General features: G+C 43.7%; 1 protein-coding gene across 4 annotated transcripts in view; it reads left to right on the top strand.

Moving 5' to 3' along the window:
- MED13L (mediator complex subunit 13L) overlaps positions 1 to 14,773 on the top strand; it is a 284,850-nt gene extending 270,077 nt beyond the window's left edge. The window contains exons 28-32 of one of the 4 annotated variants that reach the window (XR_007514943.1): positions 395 to 552; positions 2,723 to 2,884; positions 5,516 to 5,628; positions 6,926 to 7,501; positions 7,714 to 14,772. Coding sequence is in view for 2 of the 4 variants with exons in the window: in XM_049866379.1 (XP_049722336.1) it covers positions 395 to 552; positions 2,723 to 2,884; positions 5,516 to 5,628; positions 6,926 to 7,058 (566 nt within the window). In the remaining 2 variants the exon portion in view is untranslated. Of the gene's footprint in view, positions 1 to 394; positions 553 to 2,722; positions 2,885 to 5,515; positions 5,629 to 6,925 lie in introns of all 4 variants that reach the window. The other 3 variants (XR_007514942.1, XM_049866379.1, XM_049866378.1) reach the window with 3 other exon arrangements.
- Positions 14,774 to 16,681: the final 1,908 nt, after the last annotated feature.

Raw genomic sequence — 16,681 nt, 5'->3', positions numbered from 1 at the left:
TTTCTGCTGTGAGCACACCTTACTTTTTTAATGTGGGAGAGGGTTTCTTGATGAAGACATCACACTTTGATCTGCCTTTGGGGATCTGCCTTTCAGGAAGAGTTCACACCCGTTAAACTGCACTGACGCAACGTCTCCAGTATTTTAGATGTTAACTGGATGCATAAACGGAGCCTACTGTTTTCTCATGTTCCCTGTTCTCCATTCTGTTCGCACTTCATACCAGGAAATCACTGGAGGGCAAAGTCAAAGGGTGACTTGTATGCAGCACCCAGTAAGCACCCATTAAATCTGACTAAGTTGTTAACGTGTGCAGGGCCTGGTCACAGGCTAACGAACAGTGTACTGGTTAAGTTAGGCCTAACTTCCGTGCCTGTTCCTCTCTCCCCTCTAGATGACATGTTTGTTGACCTTCCGTTCCCAGACGACATGGACAACGATATTGGCATACTGATGACTGGGAACCTCCATTCGTCCCCCAACTCCTCCCCGGTTCCCTCCCCAGGCTCTCCTTCTGGAATCGGGGTGGGCTCTCATTTCCAGCACAGTCGGGTAAGGATGACTTCACCTTAACCTTCAGGCACATAACCGCTTGAAGTATGATCATCTTCTCACTACACACACCTTGCTTCTTGATGGTCCTGGTGTCTTGGACGAGAGAGATAAGCGGGGGAAAGTGACTCTGTCAGTTATTCCATTTTGAATCGAAGGTAGGAATTTCAAAGAACTGTATGATATTTCCTGACGAGTAAGTTCTGTCAGAAAAACAGTGCTATCACAGCTGTAAGAGTTTTACACGTTGTAAGAAAACACTAGTTTGAGTTGCTTGCTGCTTCCCAGTCACTTTTTACGAAAATAGTGACTTTTGAGAAGCTAGTTATTACGTAGTTAACACGCACAGTCTGCGTGTTAATTGAAGGCCAGCGCATTGTTGGTTGTGCTCTTTCGTGTCCCGGTCTCTTGGCGGCCAGCCTGCAGCAAGGGCAGAGACAGCAGGAGGCTGATCTTAGAGGCATGCCGACGCACTGAGCAAAAATCAGAGCTTACAACTAGTTCCATCTGTAAGTGTTCCAGGGGTGTCGGAGGTGAACTTACAGCAGATTTAGGAGTTAAAAGGTCTGCCACAGCTGCGCTCGCTCTGCTCCGAAGCTACACGAGTTACCCTCATCACCGTATCGTACTTCTTGTTTAAAGTGTTAAGAGACTGTAAGGGCTAAGATGTAGAAAACAGTGCTGCCTGCTATCTGAAACTGGACATTCAGACGCCAGTAGGTGCTTAGGGGACTTGGGTTTCCGTCAGGTGGGACCTCTGCTGCCAGCACGAGGTCATTAAAGGACAGTCCAGGGAAAGGCAGTGGATGCTGTTTAGTCAGCGGTGAAGCTGGCGACAGCAGCTCAGACCCTCCTGAGCTGCCTGCCCCTGTCATGCCCTTCTGGAAGGAAGAGATTTTAAATGCCTCTATTTCCCCACAGTTCGTTGCTGATTAATGACAGTGTAGTTTCACTGGAGATCGTTGAGCTAGGAACCAAGAACATAAGTTTTACATTGGAGAGTTTTAATTTAGGATGGATGTGAATTCTGGGAGGAAGACAGCGAGCCGCTGAAAACGCACGCCCTGGAATCTGGCAGACCCAGGTCCGTGCTGCGGCTCTGTGGCTCGGACACGCTTCCTTTGCCTCAGTTACCTTCTCTGTGAAATGGCAATAACAGCAGCTGCCTCCTAGTACCTGTTATGGCCATTTAGTTTACCCATTAAGAACTGGTAATTGAAGTGTGATGTTGGTTTTGGAAAGAACAGAGGTGTGCCGTATTTCCTCCCTGTGTTGGGGCCTCCAGCCCTGAGTCTTTAATTGAATGTCACAGTTCAAACGGTGCTGTTCTGAGCTAGGCAGGTGCCCTTCCCAGTCCTGAGCACCTGCAGCCAGGTGATGCCTGAGTGGCTTTCAGCATTTCCTCTTTCTGACCCATTAAACATTCTTTGATATCCAACTAAGACATAACAACAGGGGAACGTTTTTTGTTCAAGGCTGGAGGTAAAGCTTTCATTTTTTAACCAATTCAGAATTTTTACAGTTTGATATAGTAATCGGGGATTATTTTTTCTTCTAAAGAAGAAAAGAAGAGGTTTTTAAAAATAGATGGCTGACTTATTATTGCCTAAATGAACATTTTCAACTTTGAAGCTAACTAAAAGTTGAGGACAACGTCCATTGAAAATCCACAACACAGTGAAAGGGGTCGCTGCAGATGAGAACCCAGCTTCGTCTTCAGCAGGTGGCACCTGCTGGCAGTTGAAGGACTGGTGAGGTGCTGCGTTTTCCTAACCAGTGCTGGGTGACAGATGGTCAGGCATGCTCCGTGTGTTTCTAGTTGGTTGCCAGTAACAGACGTGGATGGCAAGGGGACTTCACCTGTCAGAGACCACACTCTCCATCTCCTCGTCTGTTACCTAATCATGTCACGGGACCGATTTTACATTCTACAAAAAAGAAACCAGAGCAAATAAATATCTACGTAGTGGAGTGATGTTTGTTTTGCTGACATCTTCTGCCTGACCTGTAGTTTTTGTCAGTCATCTGTGTGTTTGCCTTTCTTGGTTGCCTGGCATTTTTGAATAAGTTGCTGCCAGAAAGGGGATTAGACCCTGCAGTGCAGAGTGAAATGATAAAAGTTGGTTTTCAAAGCTTTATTTGAAGTGCTAAATGGAACTTTGTTTTTCAGAGCCAGGGTGAGCGTCTCCTCTCTAGAGAAGCCCCCGAGGAGCTCAAGCAGCAGCCTCTGGCCCTCGGGTATTTCGTATCAACTGCCAAAGCTGAGAACCTCCCCCAGTGGTTTTGGTCGTCATGTCCCCAGGCTCAGAACCAGTGCCCCCTCTTCCTGAAGGTTGGTTTGATGTGATATTAAGAAATTAATTGCATTAACCCGGGGAGGAGCCTTTGTGGGGGCCGGTGCAGGGGTAATTACGGGATGGCCATAGGGTTCTAGACGACGACCTACCTCCACGTCCCCGTCACCTGCTGTCACGGAGGTGAAGCTGGCTTCCTCCTTCTCCCCTGCCGCGGGCCTTCAGGGATCTTCACTGGAGAAAAGCAAGACGCTAACACACACTTGCTCCTTCTTTGTGTATTTCTTCTTTAATCCAAATTAAGGGTTAAAAACAAAATCTGATATTCTAGTTTAGGTGAAAGAACCGAGGCTTTGAACCAGTTCATTCTAGTTCAAAGCCCTGTTGAGAATTCGCGTTTCCACCGCAGATCTATGGAATCAGAACCTACAGTTCAGTAAGCTCCCCAGGTGATTCTTCTGCATGGCAATTTTTGAGAACCACTGCTCAGAATTGGTCCCTGACCCAGCAGCATTACCATCGCCTGGGAAATTGTTAGAAGTGCAGGTTTTCAGCAGGGCTTGGAAGCCCCAGAAAGAGCCTAGAATAAAGTCCATTCTTCACCAACAGACTGGCAAAAAATCCAAAGGTTTGACACGATCCTCTGTGGGCAGGGCCACGGGGAGGAGGCACACCGTGTGCTCTTTCAACCCAAAGGACGCAGCCTACACACTGCCCTTCTGTGCGGCAGCCCCACCTCCAGGGAACAAGTCCAAAGACACTACGGCAAAAAGGGAAAATGTCTAAATCCATCACTGAGAGGCCGGCTGAATCACCTGTGGTACACCCAGCAGAGTACTGCTCGTCCACAACAAATGAGAAACAGTTTATACCATCGTTCTGTGAAATTATCTTTAAGACAGGTATATGCATACATACGCGTACCTCCTACACACCTCTACTCATACTTCCAAAAAGATACAGTGGAAGCGTAAACCAAAAACTAGTAAAATAGAGCAGTTTTCTTTTTTCAATGACTTGAACGTATCATTATGATCAAAAGATGTCATGTAAAGCCTTGTACCGTATTTTTTCACAAGTAACACACCCAAACATATATCACTTGAAAATTGGCATAGCATGCTCACAACAATGATGTGTGGACGGTTGTGCGAATGTCAAAAACTATATAACGTGCATGTTATTTGCCTAAAAATATGGTAATTTTGAATTAGTGTGAACCTAGACTTTTTTCTTTCTCTCTATAAAAGTCTGCACATGTCCTAGCTGTGTCTACTGAAAAAGCTTAGGAGCAGAACACCTCTAACGCCACATTATGGTTCCTGAATACCATTTCTCACTCAACAGACCAGAGTTCTTTGAAGAAATGGCTGATTCCAGGCAAGAAATATTCCAAGACGAGCCTGGGAATCTTACCATGCTTGAAAGCAAGGAAGTTACCAAAGACTATTAGGGTCTTAGCAAAGGATCCAGGAGCCAGCTTGGAGAGGCTCTCATTGGCCAGAGATGTGAAAATCTGAGCATCCAAAAAAAAAAAAAAAAATGACAGTAATAGATTGAAACAAACTGCTAGGTTCATCATTGTGCTGGATAAAAACGCCTACCCCTGTCTGAAGCTGCTCGAGCATCAACTCGTTAATCTGAAAACTGGCGAGGGAAAAGAGTGAAATGTTTCGATGGCCTCTCCTTTACTGTTATATTTCTTAGTTATTTAACAAACAAAATACGCTAGAACCTTTAGGGGGAATTTGACAGGAACTTTGTAATCGATGGAGCAGACCATGCCAGTTCCACCTGAACCTAGTGATCAATCCTACTCAGGTGGGATGATCGGATACTATGACGCAGCGGTACCTATGAAGTAGTCCTGCCTCCCCGTCCCCCCCGCCAAAAAAAAAAAAAAAAAATTGAAACTGAACCTCATGAAGCCTGTAGGTCTAGCTCTCAGTTTACGGGTACTGAGGAGGCTAGAGGAAGATGCTCACCACGGGGAGACACTCAGCCGTACCCAGACGGCGGGGGCCGCCCAGAGCAAGATCCTAAGAGACACATCAGTTTTCATCGCTTGCCGTGTGTGGACCAGGTTGGCTCATGATTGTAATAAACCCAATGTAAAAAGGCATTTTTCAGATCATCATGAAAAATTGTAGATAGATTGGTGATTACATGATACTGAGGAGTCATTCATTTTGGTTGGAATATTGTTGTTTCTGAAAGTCCTTATCTGTTGGAGACACCTACTGAATTCACAGGCAAAATCATACAATATCTAGGTTTTGTTTTAAAATAATCCAGCAAAACAAAAAAAGTGAAGGATGATGGTAATCGTTGAAACTTGGTGAGGTGGGTACAAGGGACTTCATTCTGTATTAGGCTATTTTTGCATGTAACCCAGAACCCTGTGCCATGGAGTTGATTCCGACTCGTTGCGACCCTATTTTCTGCATATATGTGTGACTATTGCCATTAAAAAAAGTAAAATTTAGGGACAAAAATAAAAATAGGCCCAACAAGTTAGCTCCTCGCTGACTGGGCAGCCTAAAATTCATAGACTCGTAGAAAAGCTGATTGCTCAGGGCTCTCGCGCTCTGCTCCTGCAGACGCAGGCCTGTCTGTCCTGTGCCTCGGCTGTGTAGACAGGAAGGTACTCACCTTTGTTCTCTCACCAGGCTTCCCTGCATCACCACATTTCAGTAGCACAGACGGATGAACTTCTCCCTGCCAGGAATTCTCAGCGAGTTCCACACCCTCTGGACTCCAAAACCACGTCTGATGTTTTAAGGTAGAGACAGACCTGGGCAGTTTGAGATCATACTGCAGTTGTATGCCTGTACTCCTGTCCTAATGTCAGGGTGGTTCTCATGGAAGAGAGGCGCCTCTTGTGCAGTGGACCACTTCCTGATGAGCCCATGAGAGCTAGGAAAAAAAAAACAAAAACAAAAACCAGCCCGTTGAGTCACTTCTGACTTATAGCAACCCTATGGGAGAGTAGAACTGCCCCGTAGCGGCTGGTGGATTTGAACTGCTGACCTTTCGGTTAGCAGCCAAGCTCTTAACCACTGTGTCACCATGGCTCAGTAGCCCCGTACGTGCAGAGGACAGACAGTGTGACATTGTTGACTCTGATAGTTACATGCAATTACAATTGCCTTTGGTTCCTGTTTAGAGGCGGCCTTTAGTGGTGATGAGAACAGATCAGAACCGGGGAGTGGGTCGTTAGAGACTGAGTCAGGAACTTAGAGCACCTGGCAATGAAAACATTTTTAACCCTCCCTGGCATAAAAAAAAGCATAGTTGATATAAATAAAATTAACTAGAGAATGAATTCCACCCTTGGGAAAGGCCTCCCAGAAGTGTGTATCAACTATCTTGCTCTTTGGCAGGCCAGGCCATCCACATTCTTTCTATATAAAAGCTTTTTCTAATGGTTTCTAAATTTTAAGTGATTTGGAAATTATTGTTAAGCAAGAACCTGACAAACATGACTTTGGCTTCCAGGGCCTCTAGAGTAACGCTATCCAATAGAAACAATGTGAGCTGCAGATCTAATCTCACATTTTCTCACATTGTTGCCATCTGTCGATTCCAACCTGTGGCAACCACATTTCCTAACAGCCATATTAAAATAGTTTAAAGAAAATCAGTGGAGTTAGTTTTAGTCATATTTTCTTTAACTCTAGTTTGTCTGTATCTCAGTAGCTATAGATATATTAGAGTTATCTATATATTTAAAAAAAAATCTAAACTATAATTTCTATATGTGATCAATATAAAAATATTCAGACACTTTACATTCTTTTTTAAAAGCTAAGTTTTTGAAATCTGGTGCGTATTTTATACTCATAGCCCATCTCCATCCAGACGTGCCCCAGTTCGAGGGCTCAGTAGCCACGCTACCTTATCCAGTTGGGTTGTGTAGTTCTAGAAGGAAGGGGGGACACCGGAAAAAGAACCAAGTGAGAGAGCGTAAGAACTTGCGCCAGAGGCCTCCCCCTTGGCTACAGCCTGGAACGTGTCTGGGTCTGAGAGCCAGTCACGCCTCACGTGGCCTGGCCCTGACTGTGCCTTCTCTCCTGCAGGTTTGTTCTGGAGCAGTACAATGCTCTGTCCTGGCTCACCTGCAACCCGGCCACCCAGGACCGCACTTCCTGCCTCCCTGTCCACTTTGTGGTGCTCACTCAGTTGTACAACGCCATCATGAATATACTTTAATGGACAAGCACTTGTGCTCTCGGGCTCAGCTCCTTCGCGTGCGGGCCCAGCCCGAGGAGCCTGCTACACTCCGCAAACACCCCATCCTTCACACCACTCTCCACGGTTCTGCGCTGTGACCACGTCTCGGCAGGCACATGTCCATGCTGCAGTGTTCATTTCCAGAGGGACTCACCGACTCTTCTCTCACGGGCTGGACACCTCCATGAGCAGCGATCTCTGCCAGTGTTGTGTGTGTGGCCCCAATGCACTGGTCCACAGGAAGCTCCTTCATTGTTGGTTTTGAAGAGGGCAACAGAAGAGACAATGTCCTTTTGCACAAGAGTCTGTGTTTTCAGTCTCTGTTTAAAATCAGGGCAGTTAAGCCCTTCGGATGAAATCCTTTAGTTATCGGTATATGACCTGTGGGTAACCTGGACTCCGTAATCTGGGACTTCTTAAGGGTAAGAGCCAGCTCACGTACATGACTTCACGGTGGGGCTTCTGTGTGTCTCCTCGCGCTCCCCTCCAGGTGGCACGAGAGCTGGGCGTGACCACATACCTGTGTGTAGATACGAAAGGTCTGGCGACATCTTCATTTTATTTATTTTGTTTTGTTATATGGATTTTTGTGATTTAATTTTAATTTTTTTTTTTTTTTTTTTTAATTCTTGAGGACCAGGTACAGTAGCTGAAACCGACTCAGAGCCACCCTAGGATTCTCTGACTACATACCTCTGTCCTAGAAGCCGGAAAAGGAGTGAAACAGATGGGGGAGATCATGTCTAAACAGTCACATACTCAGAGCCACCCAGCAGTAGGTTTGTTAAGGACAAACTGGGTTTTAAAAATGGCCTGCGTTGCATGATGGATAACATTTCTATACAGAAGGCAGTCAAGCTCTACCCCGAGCCATGGAGGCAAGTACCTTACCTGTTTTATACAGTCACATGGAAATCTATTTTCTAGTGAATTCTTATCGAAAGCCAGGTCTCTCCTTTCACTAGTTCAAACGGGACTCATGTACATATCACAATCAAAAGCGTTTGCTCAGAAAAACCTGTCATAAATATAAATATGGTGAATTTTTTCTGGACCATAGGAATATTATTTCAAAGAAATATGACAACTTACCATTAAATTAGTACTTGAAGTTGAGCCTTCCTGGTAGGACTTTTTTAAAAATGCCTTTTTAAAGCATCAGTGGCTGATTGAAGTATTTTATGACTCCTCATTCCAGGCCCCGAGAGGGTTGTCTTTAAGACTCTGCTCCTAAGGCTTGTGGTTGCTGAGTGTTTTTTTCTGAGGGGCAGTGGGTGTGGACCTGCCTTCTGGGGGCAGCTCTAATCAGGCTGCTGTGCTCTAGTCGTCTGTGGAGAGAATCGTGCAAATTTTAAAAGTTCTTCCAAGAGACTGCCACATCCTGGTTATTTAAAAAAAAAAAAAATGTAATAATTGATATGATTTTGTAAAAGTATTTTTCTTGAAATTATCTAACGTTTAAAACATTATATTAAAAACAAAGTTGTGTGGTGGGACTGTGTGGAAGCAGAGAAATAACTTGTAAATGGAGACTTCTGTTCTCTGCGCCACCAGTGGGGGGTTGACTTCTGCAATGTATAGGTTAAAAAAATCTGCTATATCCAACCATTTGTATCTAATGTGTACAGTGTAAAATTGACTTTAAAAATATTGCAGTGCTATTTTTTCTTAATCAGAAAGGAGAATTCTCAAGGCCTTTTGAAGAGCATAAGATGATGAAGATTGTAAACTTGTATAAAATTATCTTGGTGAGAAGACAAATTGTAAAGTAGATATTTGTAATCTTTTACCACTTTGGGGTTGCTTTTTTCCCAGAATTCATCAGAACTTTGAATTTTTTTTTTTAAACAGGCTGTTTTTAACGCAGGGCCTTTTCTTCCCGAGAAACCCAATTCTAAGCAAAAAATGAAAAAAAAAAAAAAAAAACTTGAAAAAAAAAAACAAAACCCTACAAAAAAAAAAAAAAGGCAGCAAAGGGTAGTTTTCATCTGGTGTCTTTTATTTAAGTTTTTTAAGTTAAGAAAAGCTGGTGACATATTTATACGTTTTTGTGCAAAAATAAATGAATGGCAATAGATTTTAAAAACTCTTATGTACTTCTGTGTGAAAAAAGTCTGTATAATATTTCCCTTAAATATGCATTATTTTACTTGTGAGTTTTTTACTGAAAATCTGAAATGTACAAGCCCTGGATTTGCTACAGAGTGAGAAGTTATTTTTTTTTTTTAATTTTTAATTTTGGAAATTCTGCAGAAATCAGAACTCTTACCATGGTTTGAACTAAAAAGGGGGAAGGGCGGGGAGTGGGGCGGGCGGGCCAGCATGCTTGTATGTATATTTCAGAACCTTTTTTAAATGTAAAAGCTGTACATTTCTGAGAAGTTCTGAATTTCTTTTGTTTTCTTTTTTCCTTCGAGCATTTTGCAGTGAGCTTCTTTTATATATAGCAAACGATTTGAAAGAATACAAAAATATGTGAAGTTCATTAAAAAAAAAAACTACAGTATAGCGCTGGTACAGTACACTAAAAGACTTTGATAAAAAGAAACAATAATAAAAGGCCTCCATTTTAAATGTCATTCATATATACCTTGTGGATGAGAGCTATATACTTTTACACACTTTTTTAGAGGAATAAATTATTGAATTACTGAAACTTTGAGTGGCTTTTTTCCCTCCCATCCTGCCTCTGTAATACACTCACCTCTGCCTATTCAAAAGGTATACAGAGTCCACACTGAACAACCCAAGACATGGAGCCAGGCTCTGTCTTCCAGAGCTAGTAAACTGGGCAAAATATGCCTGTCCCATCCCCACCAGCTGTTCTGCAGTGGTATTCCCATACTCACTTAAAGGCACAAGGCCATCCCAGGGGTCAGTTTTTAAATGGCAAGGTCACCATTCTGCTAAAACAATATGCAAAGCATGGAATTCAGTTTGCAGTTCCGTAACTGTTTTGAGTAGATCAGATCTACCGGTGTCTCCCAGCTCTAGTTTATCCTAGAAAAGCAGACAAGTCTATATTTATAGTCTACTTCCCTTCTAGAATAGGAGCCCTGGTGGCACAGTGGTTAAGCACTAATCGGAAGGTTGGTAGTTTGAACCCACCAGCAGCTCTGCAGGAGAAAAGACCTGGTGATCTGCTTCCATAAAGATTACAGTCTAGGAAACCCTAGGAGGCAGTCGTACTCTGCTGTCGGGTCACTATGAGTCAGAATGGACTCAAAGGCAACGGCTTTTCCCTTCTTGAACCATCCCAGTCAGCTTCATTTTGGTGTTCCTTAGAAATACGATACATTCTCTCTGCTATTTTCCTGATTCACAGGCAATCCCTAGAGTCGGTGACACTTGTAGTATGGCCCTGAACACACCACCTCGAAGTAATCCCTCCCGGGCTGCCTCGAGTCCACGGTGGTTCTCTCCTGCGTGTGCTCACTCGGGAGGAAAATCCACCTGTCCTAGGAGTCCCGAGGGGTCACTGTACTGCCTTCGCAGAACCTCTTGCTAAAGATGGTACGCCCCAGGACAGTCCTGAGCTTACAGTAACCTTGCTTTTAATTTCCCTCCATCTACTAATACACATTGTTCTCAGTGTAAGACTGTCTGAATCTAGAGAGAAACTCTTGAGACTTCTCAGCCTCAGTTATTTCATCTGCAAAATGGGGATGAGGGTGATACCATGAGAAATGCTTTGCAAACTAACAAGCTGTATCCATGTTGTTACAGCTGTACTGGTGAAGGAAGGCTGAGAAAAGTGAGGTCAAATTTCCTGTGAAAAGAAAATACTGACCTCTGTCTCACCCAGTCTCCACTGCTGTGTATTGTGATAGTTTGTAAGTCAGCCTGCCAAAGGGAGTACTGAAGACTCACACGTTTCCCAGATGCTGTGTGATCAGGTTAGGCTGACCATTCCTGTGTCTCCCAGGCAATCAGAATTAGATGGTCCTTGTAGTGTTCATTCGCTAGGATACTTAGCTCACACACTGGGTGCTTTATCCCATTGTTGGTTTTATTTATAGTTGGAATATTGTTTTCAGAACCACCACTAACTGTACCAATTTGGCAACTATAGGTAAATATCTTTGAGGAAGGAAAATGTGTTGAACGCATCTCACTACTTTGCAAATTAAACCCCAAAACCAAAACCAAACCCAACTGCCATCGTAGTCAATTTCGACTTGGCGTATCAGGATACCATCGGCTGTAGCCATCTGCGTTGCTCAGACACTGCCTAGCCTAACTCGCCCCTTCCACAGTTTTATGTCATTGCTAGTCATTAAGTCATGGGGTAAGCGATTTGTTACCAACCAGTGTCCAAGAGCTCATACACTCTTTCGAAAGAGCACAGTTTGTCAGTAGACATTTTCAAAAGTAGGCTTCTCACAGGATTTAATGCTGTAGCAGGAACGACATACTGAAAACCATCTTTGCTGCTTGTCATTTACACAACACCTGAGTGACTACGTAAGGGAAGTTTCCTTCACTTTTGAATCCACCACATACTAAAATCCTAGCAAGATGCAATTTTAATGTATTGTCAGGTTATCATAGTGTTAAATGGTTCTCTTGTTTATATCCCCTTAACAAAAAGGTCACTTGACCAGTAATTATTTCATGTCATTAATACCTAATGAGACACCATTAGAAACGTCTGCCGTGCCAGGTAATTAAACGGCTGTAATGTTTGCCGCAGGCATGTTACTCTGCCGGGAACCAGATTGGCCAGTCTTCCTCCACTTCGTTTAAAATTCTCAGGTCAAGTTTAAAAAAGAATTTTGACACTTACTGCTTCTGGCTAGAACTCCGAAGCAGTGAAGCAGGTAAGAAATAGAAGTTGATGAGGAAGACAGTTTACGTAATCTCCAGGAAGGGGGTTGGATTAGACTGAAGCATTGATTTTTCTGTGTAAAGGTTATTTTCTCAATGAGCATTAGGTTGCCAGGTGACAGGGCAACCCCAACCCCACTTTTTTTTTTTTTAACAAGTAGGGCAGTGAGGAACGTACAACTTTGGTTTTACTAACCTGCTGACATGGCATCTGTCTGAGCTGTCAGTCCGTGGCCTGTCCGTTGATACGGGTCTGTCACAGGGAGCTTCAGATCACCCAGCACTCACTCACAACAGGCAAACCTCTGGGAACTGGCAGCACTCTTGGCCTTTCTCTGGCTTTGGTGCCTACTTTATGCCTCCACTGCCTTGCTAGCAGATCTGGCACGTTTTAATCTACCAAATTCACAAAACCAGACAGAGATTCAGTAAAACCGGCCGTCACAGAGCTAAGATTAGAGGCTCACCCAAGGAAAGTTTGCTCTGGGATCGAACGAATCAATTTAAACAGTTCAACACGTGTAATACTCAGTGCTGTGTTATTTAACTTGAGCCTGAATGAGTTCCAGCAAGCACTTACTAGGTCAGCTCTTCTGGTGTAAATCGTTCTCTGCTCGCTTAGAGGTCTTGTTGTTAATGTAGGTGCCTCACTTACATACATGATTACCTGTCTGCTTCCTTTTAACTTTAAGTATGTTTTTAAAATTGTATAGTAGATGATGTTTATAAAGGCATATATACACACACATTATTTTTTCCTGTTATTTCTTCTGTCACTGAAAACCTAACAAGTTACCTCCTTTATCAGCTCTAGGAATCAAGGTCACGTTTGCCCCCCTCTCAGGATGCACTGCTGTGCCTCCAGTCACTTCCTGTGACACTGAAGAATGGCTTAGTAAGTCAGGAGCCAACCTGCTGCCATCGAGTCGATCTGACTCATAGTGACCCTACAGGACACGGGAGAACTGCCCCATTGGGTTTTCAAGGAGCGGCCGGTGGATTCAAACTGCCGACCTTTTTGGTTAGCAGCTGAGCTCTTAACTACTGCGCCACCAGGGCTCCGAGTCGAGAGCAGGCACCCGGAAAAGGCAGAACGAGTGGAATTATTTCACCTCCAAAATGTGAGATCATCAGGTCCTGATGCCTTTTGAGGGGTCAGTGCAGAAAATACAGGCTTCTCTTTTTTTTGGTGTTGTCGATTTATATACATATATATATTTTTAATTCCTTCTGGCAATTTCGGTAATTTAGATTTCAACAGGAAAAAAGTGAGTTTTGCAAGCTCAGTACCGTGCAGCTGTGCAGTCCTTTAACCGCTGAACTGGTTGTATTTGGTGATGGAGGCCCTTTCTTGCTTCTGACAGTATTTATGCACGTTTCTCCTTCCAGATTATTCTTTCTAGCAATTCGCTGTTTCTAGTTTTGATTTTCCTAAAGACACTGGTCATGGGTTTATCACTCCTGCCATTTCTATCCTTGCTTTTATCTTGCTGATCTTTTTTCCTGGTTCCCTTGATGGCTGTGTTTCATTCTCCCTAACCCTTAATTGCCAGCGTAGTTCATTTATTTTTACTTTTGATGAGACAGGCACTTACAGCCTGGGGGCTTCTGGGTGGGGTGGCCCTCCCAAATCAGATGCAAAATTCGTCATGAATATGCATATTTCTCCGGAGAGGGTCTACTGCATTAGATTCTCCGGGGTGTCTGACCCTAAAAGGGATAAAAATTACGACTTGGTGCTGTGAAGTTGATTACATCCTCCAAGGTTCGATGTTTGTTTTCATTTTTACTTGTAGACGCTTAGTTCTTTCTTTCTTGACTCACTCTTCCTTCTAAAGGAAGTTGTCTTTGGGTTTATATTTATATCAGCCTCTTGTACTATAATTTTCTCTTACTATGATGTAATTTAGTAATGATTGGTTTTTGCAAACACTCTCTGAAACATGCAACACAAGGTGTGTCCTATTCTTGAATAGTGCTCCCTAAGAATGGAATTTTATATTTGCTAGTAGCCACGTTAAAAAAAAGTAAAAAGAAAACAAGTGAAGTTAATTTCAATAATATACCAAGTATATCCCAATTATGTTTCAACATAATCAACAAATATGATCAATGAGATTATTCGGCATTCTTACTTTTGCACTGAGGCTTTGAGACTCACTATCTATTTCACGTTTATAACACATCTTAATGCGGATGCTAAGTTTGCGATGGTGAAAGTTCACGCAGTTCTACCGAAATGATACAGCTGGGTTTAATGGAAAAACATTTCATACTGTTACAGTTTTAAATTTTAATTAACTGAAAAAAAATTTTTTTTTCACTGAAGTGAAGCAAAATGAAAAGCTCAGATCCTCAGTCCAAGCTCGCCACACTTCAAAGTGCTCCAGGGGCACGGGGGCTGGCGGCTCTCCTGCCGGCCGGACGGCAGCCCGAGGGTGTCAGGGAGGCGAGCAGTTCTGTCTCACCTAGACCCCCGCATCTCTGCGCTCTCCTTGGGCCTCAGACTCTCACAGGCAGAGAGCAGGGGCGAAGATTTCCCACTGCAGCGATGATGTCCTTTTTCCTTTGTACATAATTGGTGCATAAAGGTTTATTAATGTATCTTCGTTATGTTATTTATCTCTGTATAGCGACCCTTTATTTTACATAATATTTTTTGCTTTAAATTATCCTTTGATATTAATATTGCCACCCTTCTTTCCTTTGATTAGAATTACAGTGTTGTATCTTTGACCAACCATTTATTTTCGACCTTTGTCATTTTGTGTTAGCTGTACTCCTTTGTACAAACTGTTGCGTTTTATTTCTTAATAGAATAATAATATTTTCATTTGAATAGGGTATTTTTTACCATTTGCGTTTCCTGTTCTGCGTTACACTTTGACTTGTTAATGAGTTTTTATAAATATATATACATATATTTGCTTTCTTTTGTTCTTCAGTTTTGCCTTTTTGTGTGTGGACTCTGCAGTTTGCTTTTATCTTTTAAAACATTTTGGAAAGAAACCTCTGTTTTCTGATTTTACTAGTGATTACCTTAAAACAGTCCACATTGACATTCCTCTTCTTAATCCGTGTGTGCCCATTCCAGCAAAAAGATCACCTCTTAGCCACCAGCCCAGACTCCATTCCCATCCTCGTGATTTCACGAGTGTTTAACCAAACTCTGCTCTGTCCATCTCAGAAGCCACAGGGAAACAGCTGCTAATGCAGCAGATCTGTTGTCCACTTTTTTGTCCCCCTTTTGCTTGGATGCTGCCCTTCAGTTCTATGCAGGTTCCTAGCTCACAGGCTTCTCTCCCCAACAAATGAGAAGCCATTACCACCGGGCACCCACAGCTCCTGTTATACAGAACCGTAATATGTTTGCAGAACAAATTTGTTGAGTCTGTCAACATCGTTATGTGCTTCTAAGATGCCAAACGCCGTTCTAGGGGAGAAGGAGAAAAATAAACACCCACTCTGGTCCTACCTTCAAGACCAGGGACCCAGTCAAGGAAATCAGTGCCTATGACACAGGACTCGCCTCTCAAAGAGCACAGCCATGAACACATGCATGCCTTTCTCAGTCTGGCTCTGCCCACCCAGTTTCCATCAGCTCGCCTCTATCACAAAAGTGCTTCTCCAGCCCAGTTCTATTACTGTACCTGAGCCACCCATCGCCTCAGCCACTGTCTTGCTGACACCTTCAGTATTTCACCTACTGCTCAGTCTTCACACCTCTTGGCAGTTTCTCAATCCTTCATCTCCTGGAAGCTTCTTAGCATTCAGATTCCCGTGTTACCCCCAGACTCTGATCCAGTCAGTTGAGCATCAGGGGTGGGGCTCAGGAATTTGCATTTAATGTCCCCCCTCCCCAGATGACTGAACTAGGGGTCACAGGACCACACTTCGAGGTACATTTGTCCAACTCAACTTCTACCAAGGCAATATGGTCAGACAGGCAGCTAGTAAATGGTACCTCAGTACATCCAACCGCCATTACTGTGTTAAAACTTGGGATCTTCTTTTCTCCTACACGCTTTCGTTAGGTAACCTTCTCCTTCCCGGTGACTCTCAAATCTGTAGCTGTAGACTGCATACACTCACCTGTCCACAACACACTTTACCTGGAAGTCAACAGTCACTCCAGGCAAAGCGCTAAGTTCATCCTTCTGTCAAACTCCGTTCTTTCTCCCTCTCCCCATCAACTCCGTCATCCATGTCAGCCTGGACTTTGCCGACTCTCTCTCCCTCATCCCCCGTGTCCTGTCACTCACTGATCCTACAACCTCAAAGTCATCAGGTCTTCCCTGGGCCAGGTACTGGGGTTCTACAAATAAGTCAGATAGACACCATCCCGGGCCTTAGAAATGTATACTCCAGTGGGGTATGTAGGTGAGAAAACAGGCCTGGTGCGGTGGCTGCTAGGACAAGAAAAATGCTGTGTGCTTGGGGGGCTCAGGGAAAGCTTTTTGGAGAAATGATACTTTTAATTAGATCTGTAGAACCAATGGCAGGCAGCCGTTCCAGGCAGGGGCCACAGCATGTACAAACGCTAGAGGCAGGATGGAAGGAAGAGAAATTCAGACTGCAAGGGGACCAGGAGGCAGAAGGGTGCAGAGCAACCCTTCCAGATTCTTGTTGCTGAACAAATGACAACAGTCCAACCCACGAAGGCCCGCAGAGGGGAAACAAGTTGTCATGCATCTTTGGGCAAGAATACCACAGAAGCAAGAGCCAAACTCCCAAGTCATACACAAGACTTTCTGAAGCATTAAGATGCTTCTGAG

Source organism: Elephas maximus, chromosome 22 (genome assembly GCF_024166365.1).
Source record: "Elephas maximus indicus isolate mEleMax1 chromosome 22, mEleMax1 primary haplotype, whole genome shotgun sequence".
In the NCBI taxonomy this organism is placed as follows: domain Eukaryota; kingdom Metazoa; phylum Chordata; class Mammalia; order Proboscidea; family Elephantidae; genus Elephas; species Elephas maximus.
The sequence above is the reverse complement of the archived record's forward strand: the minus strand, read 5'-3'. Positions and strand labels throughout refer to the sequence as shown.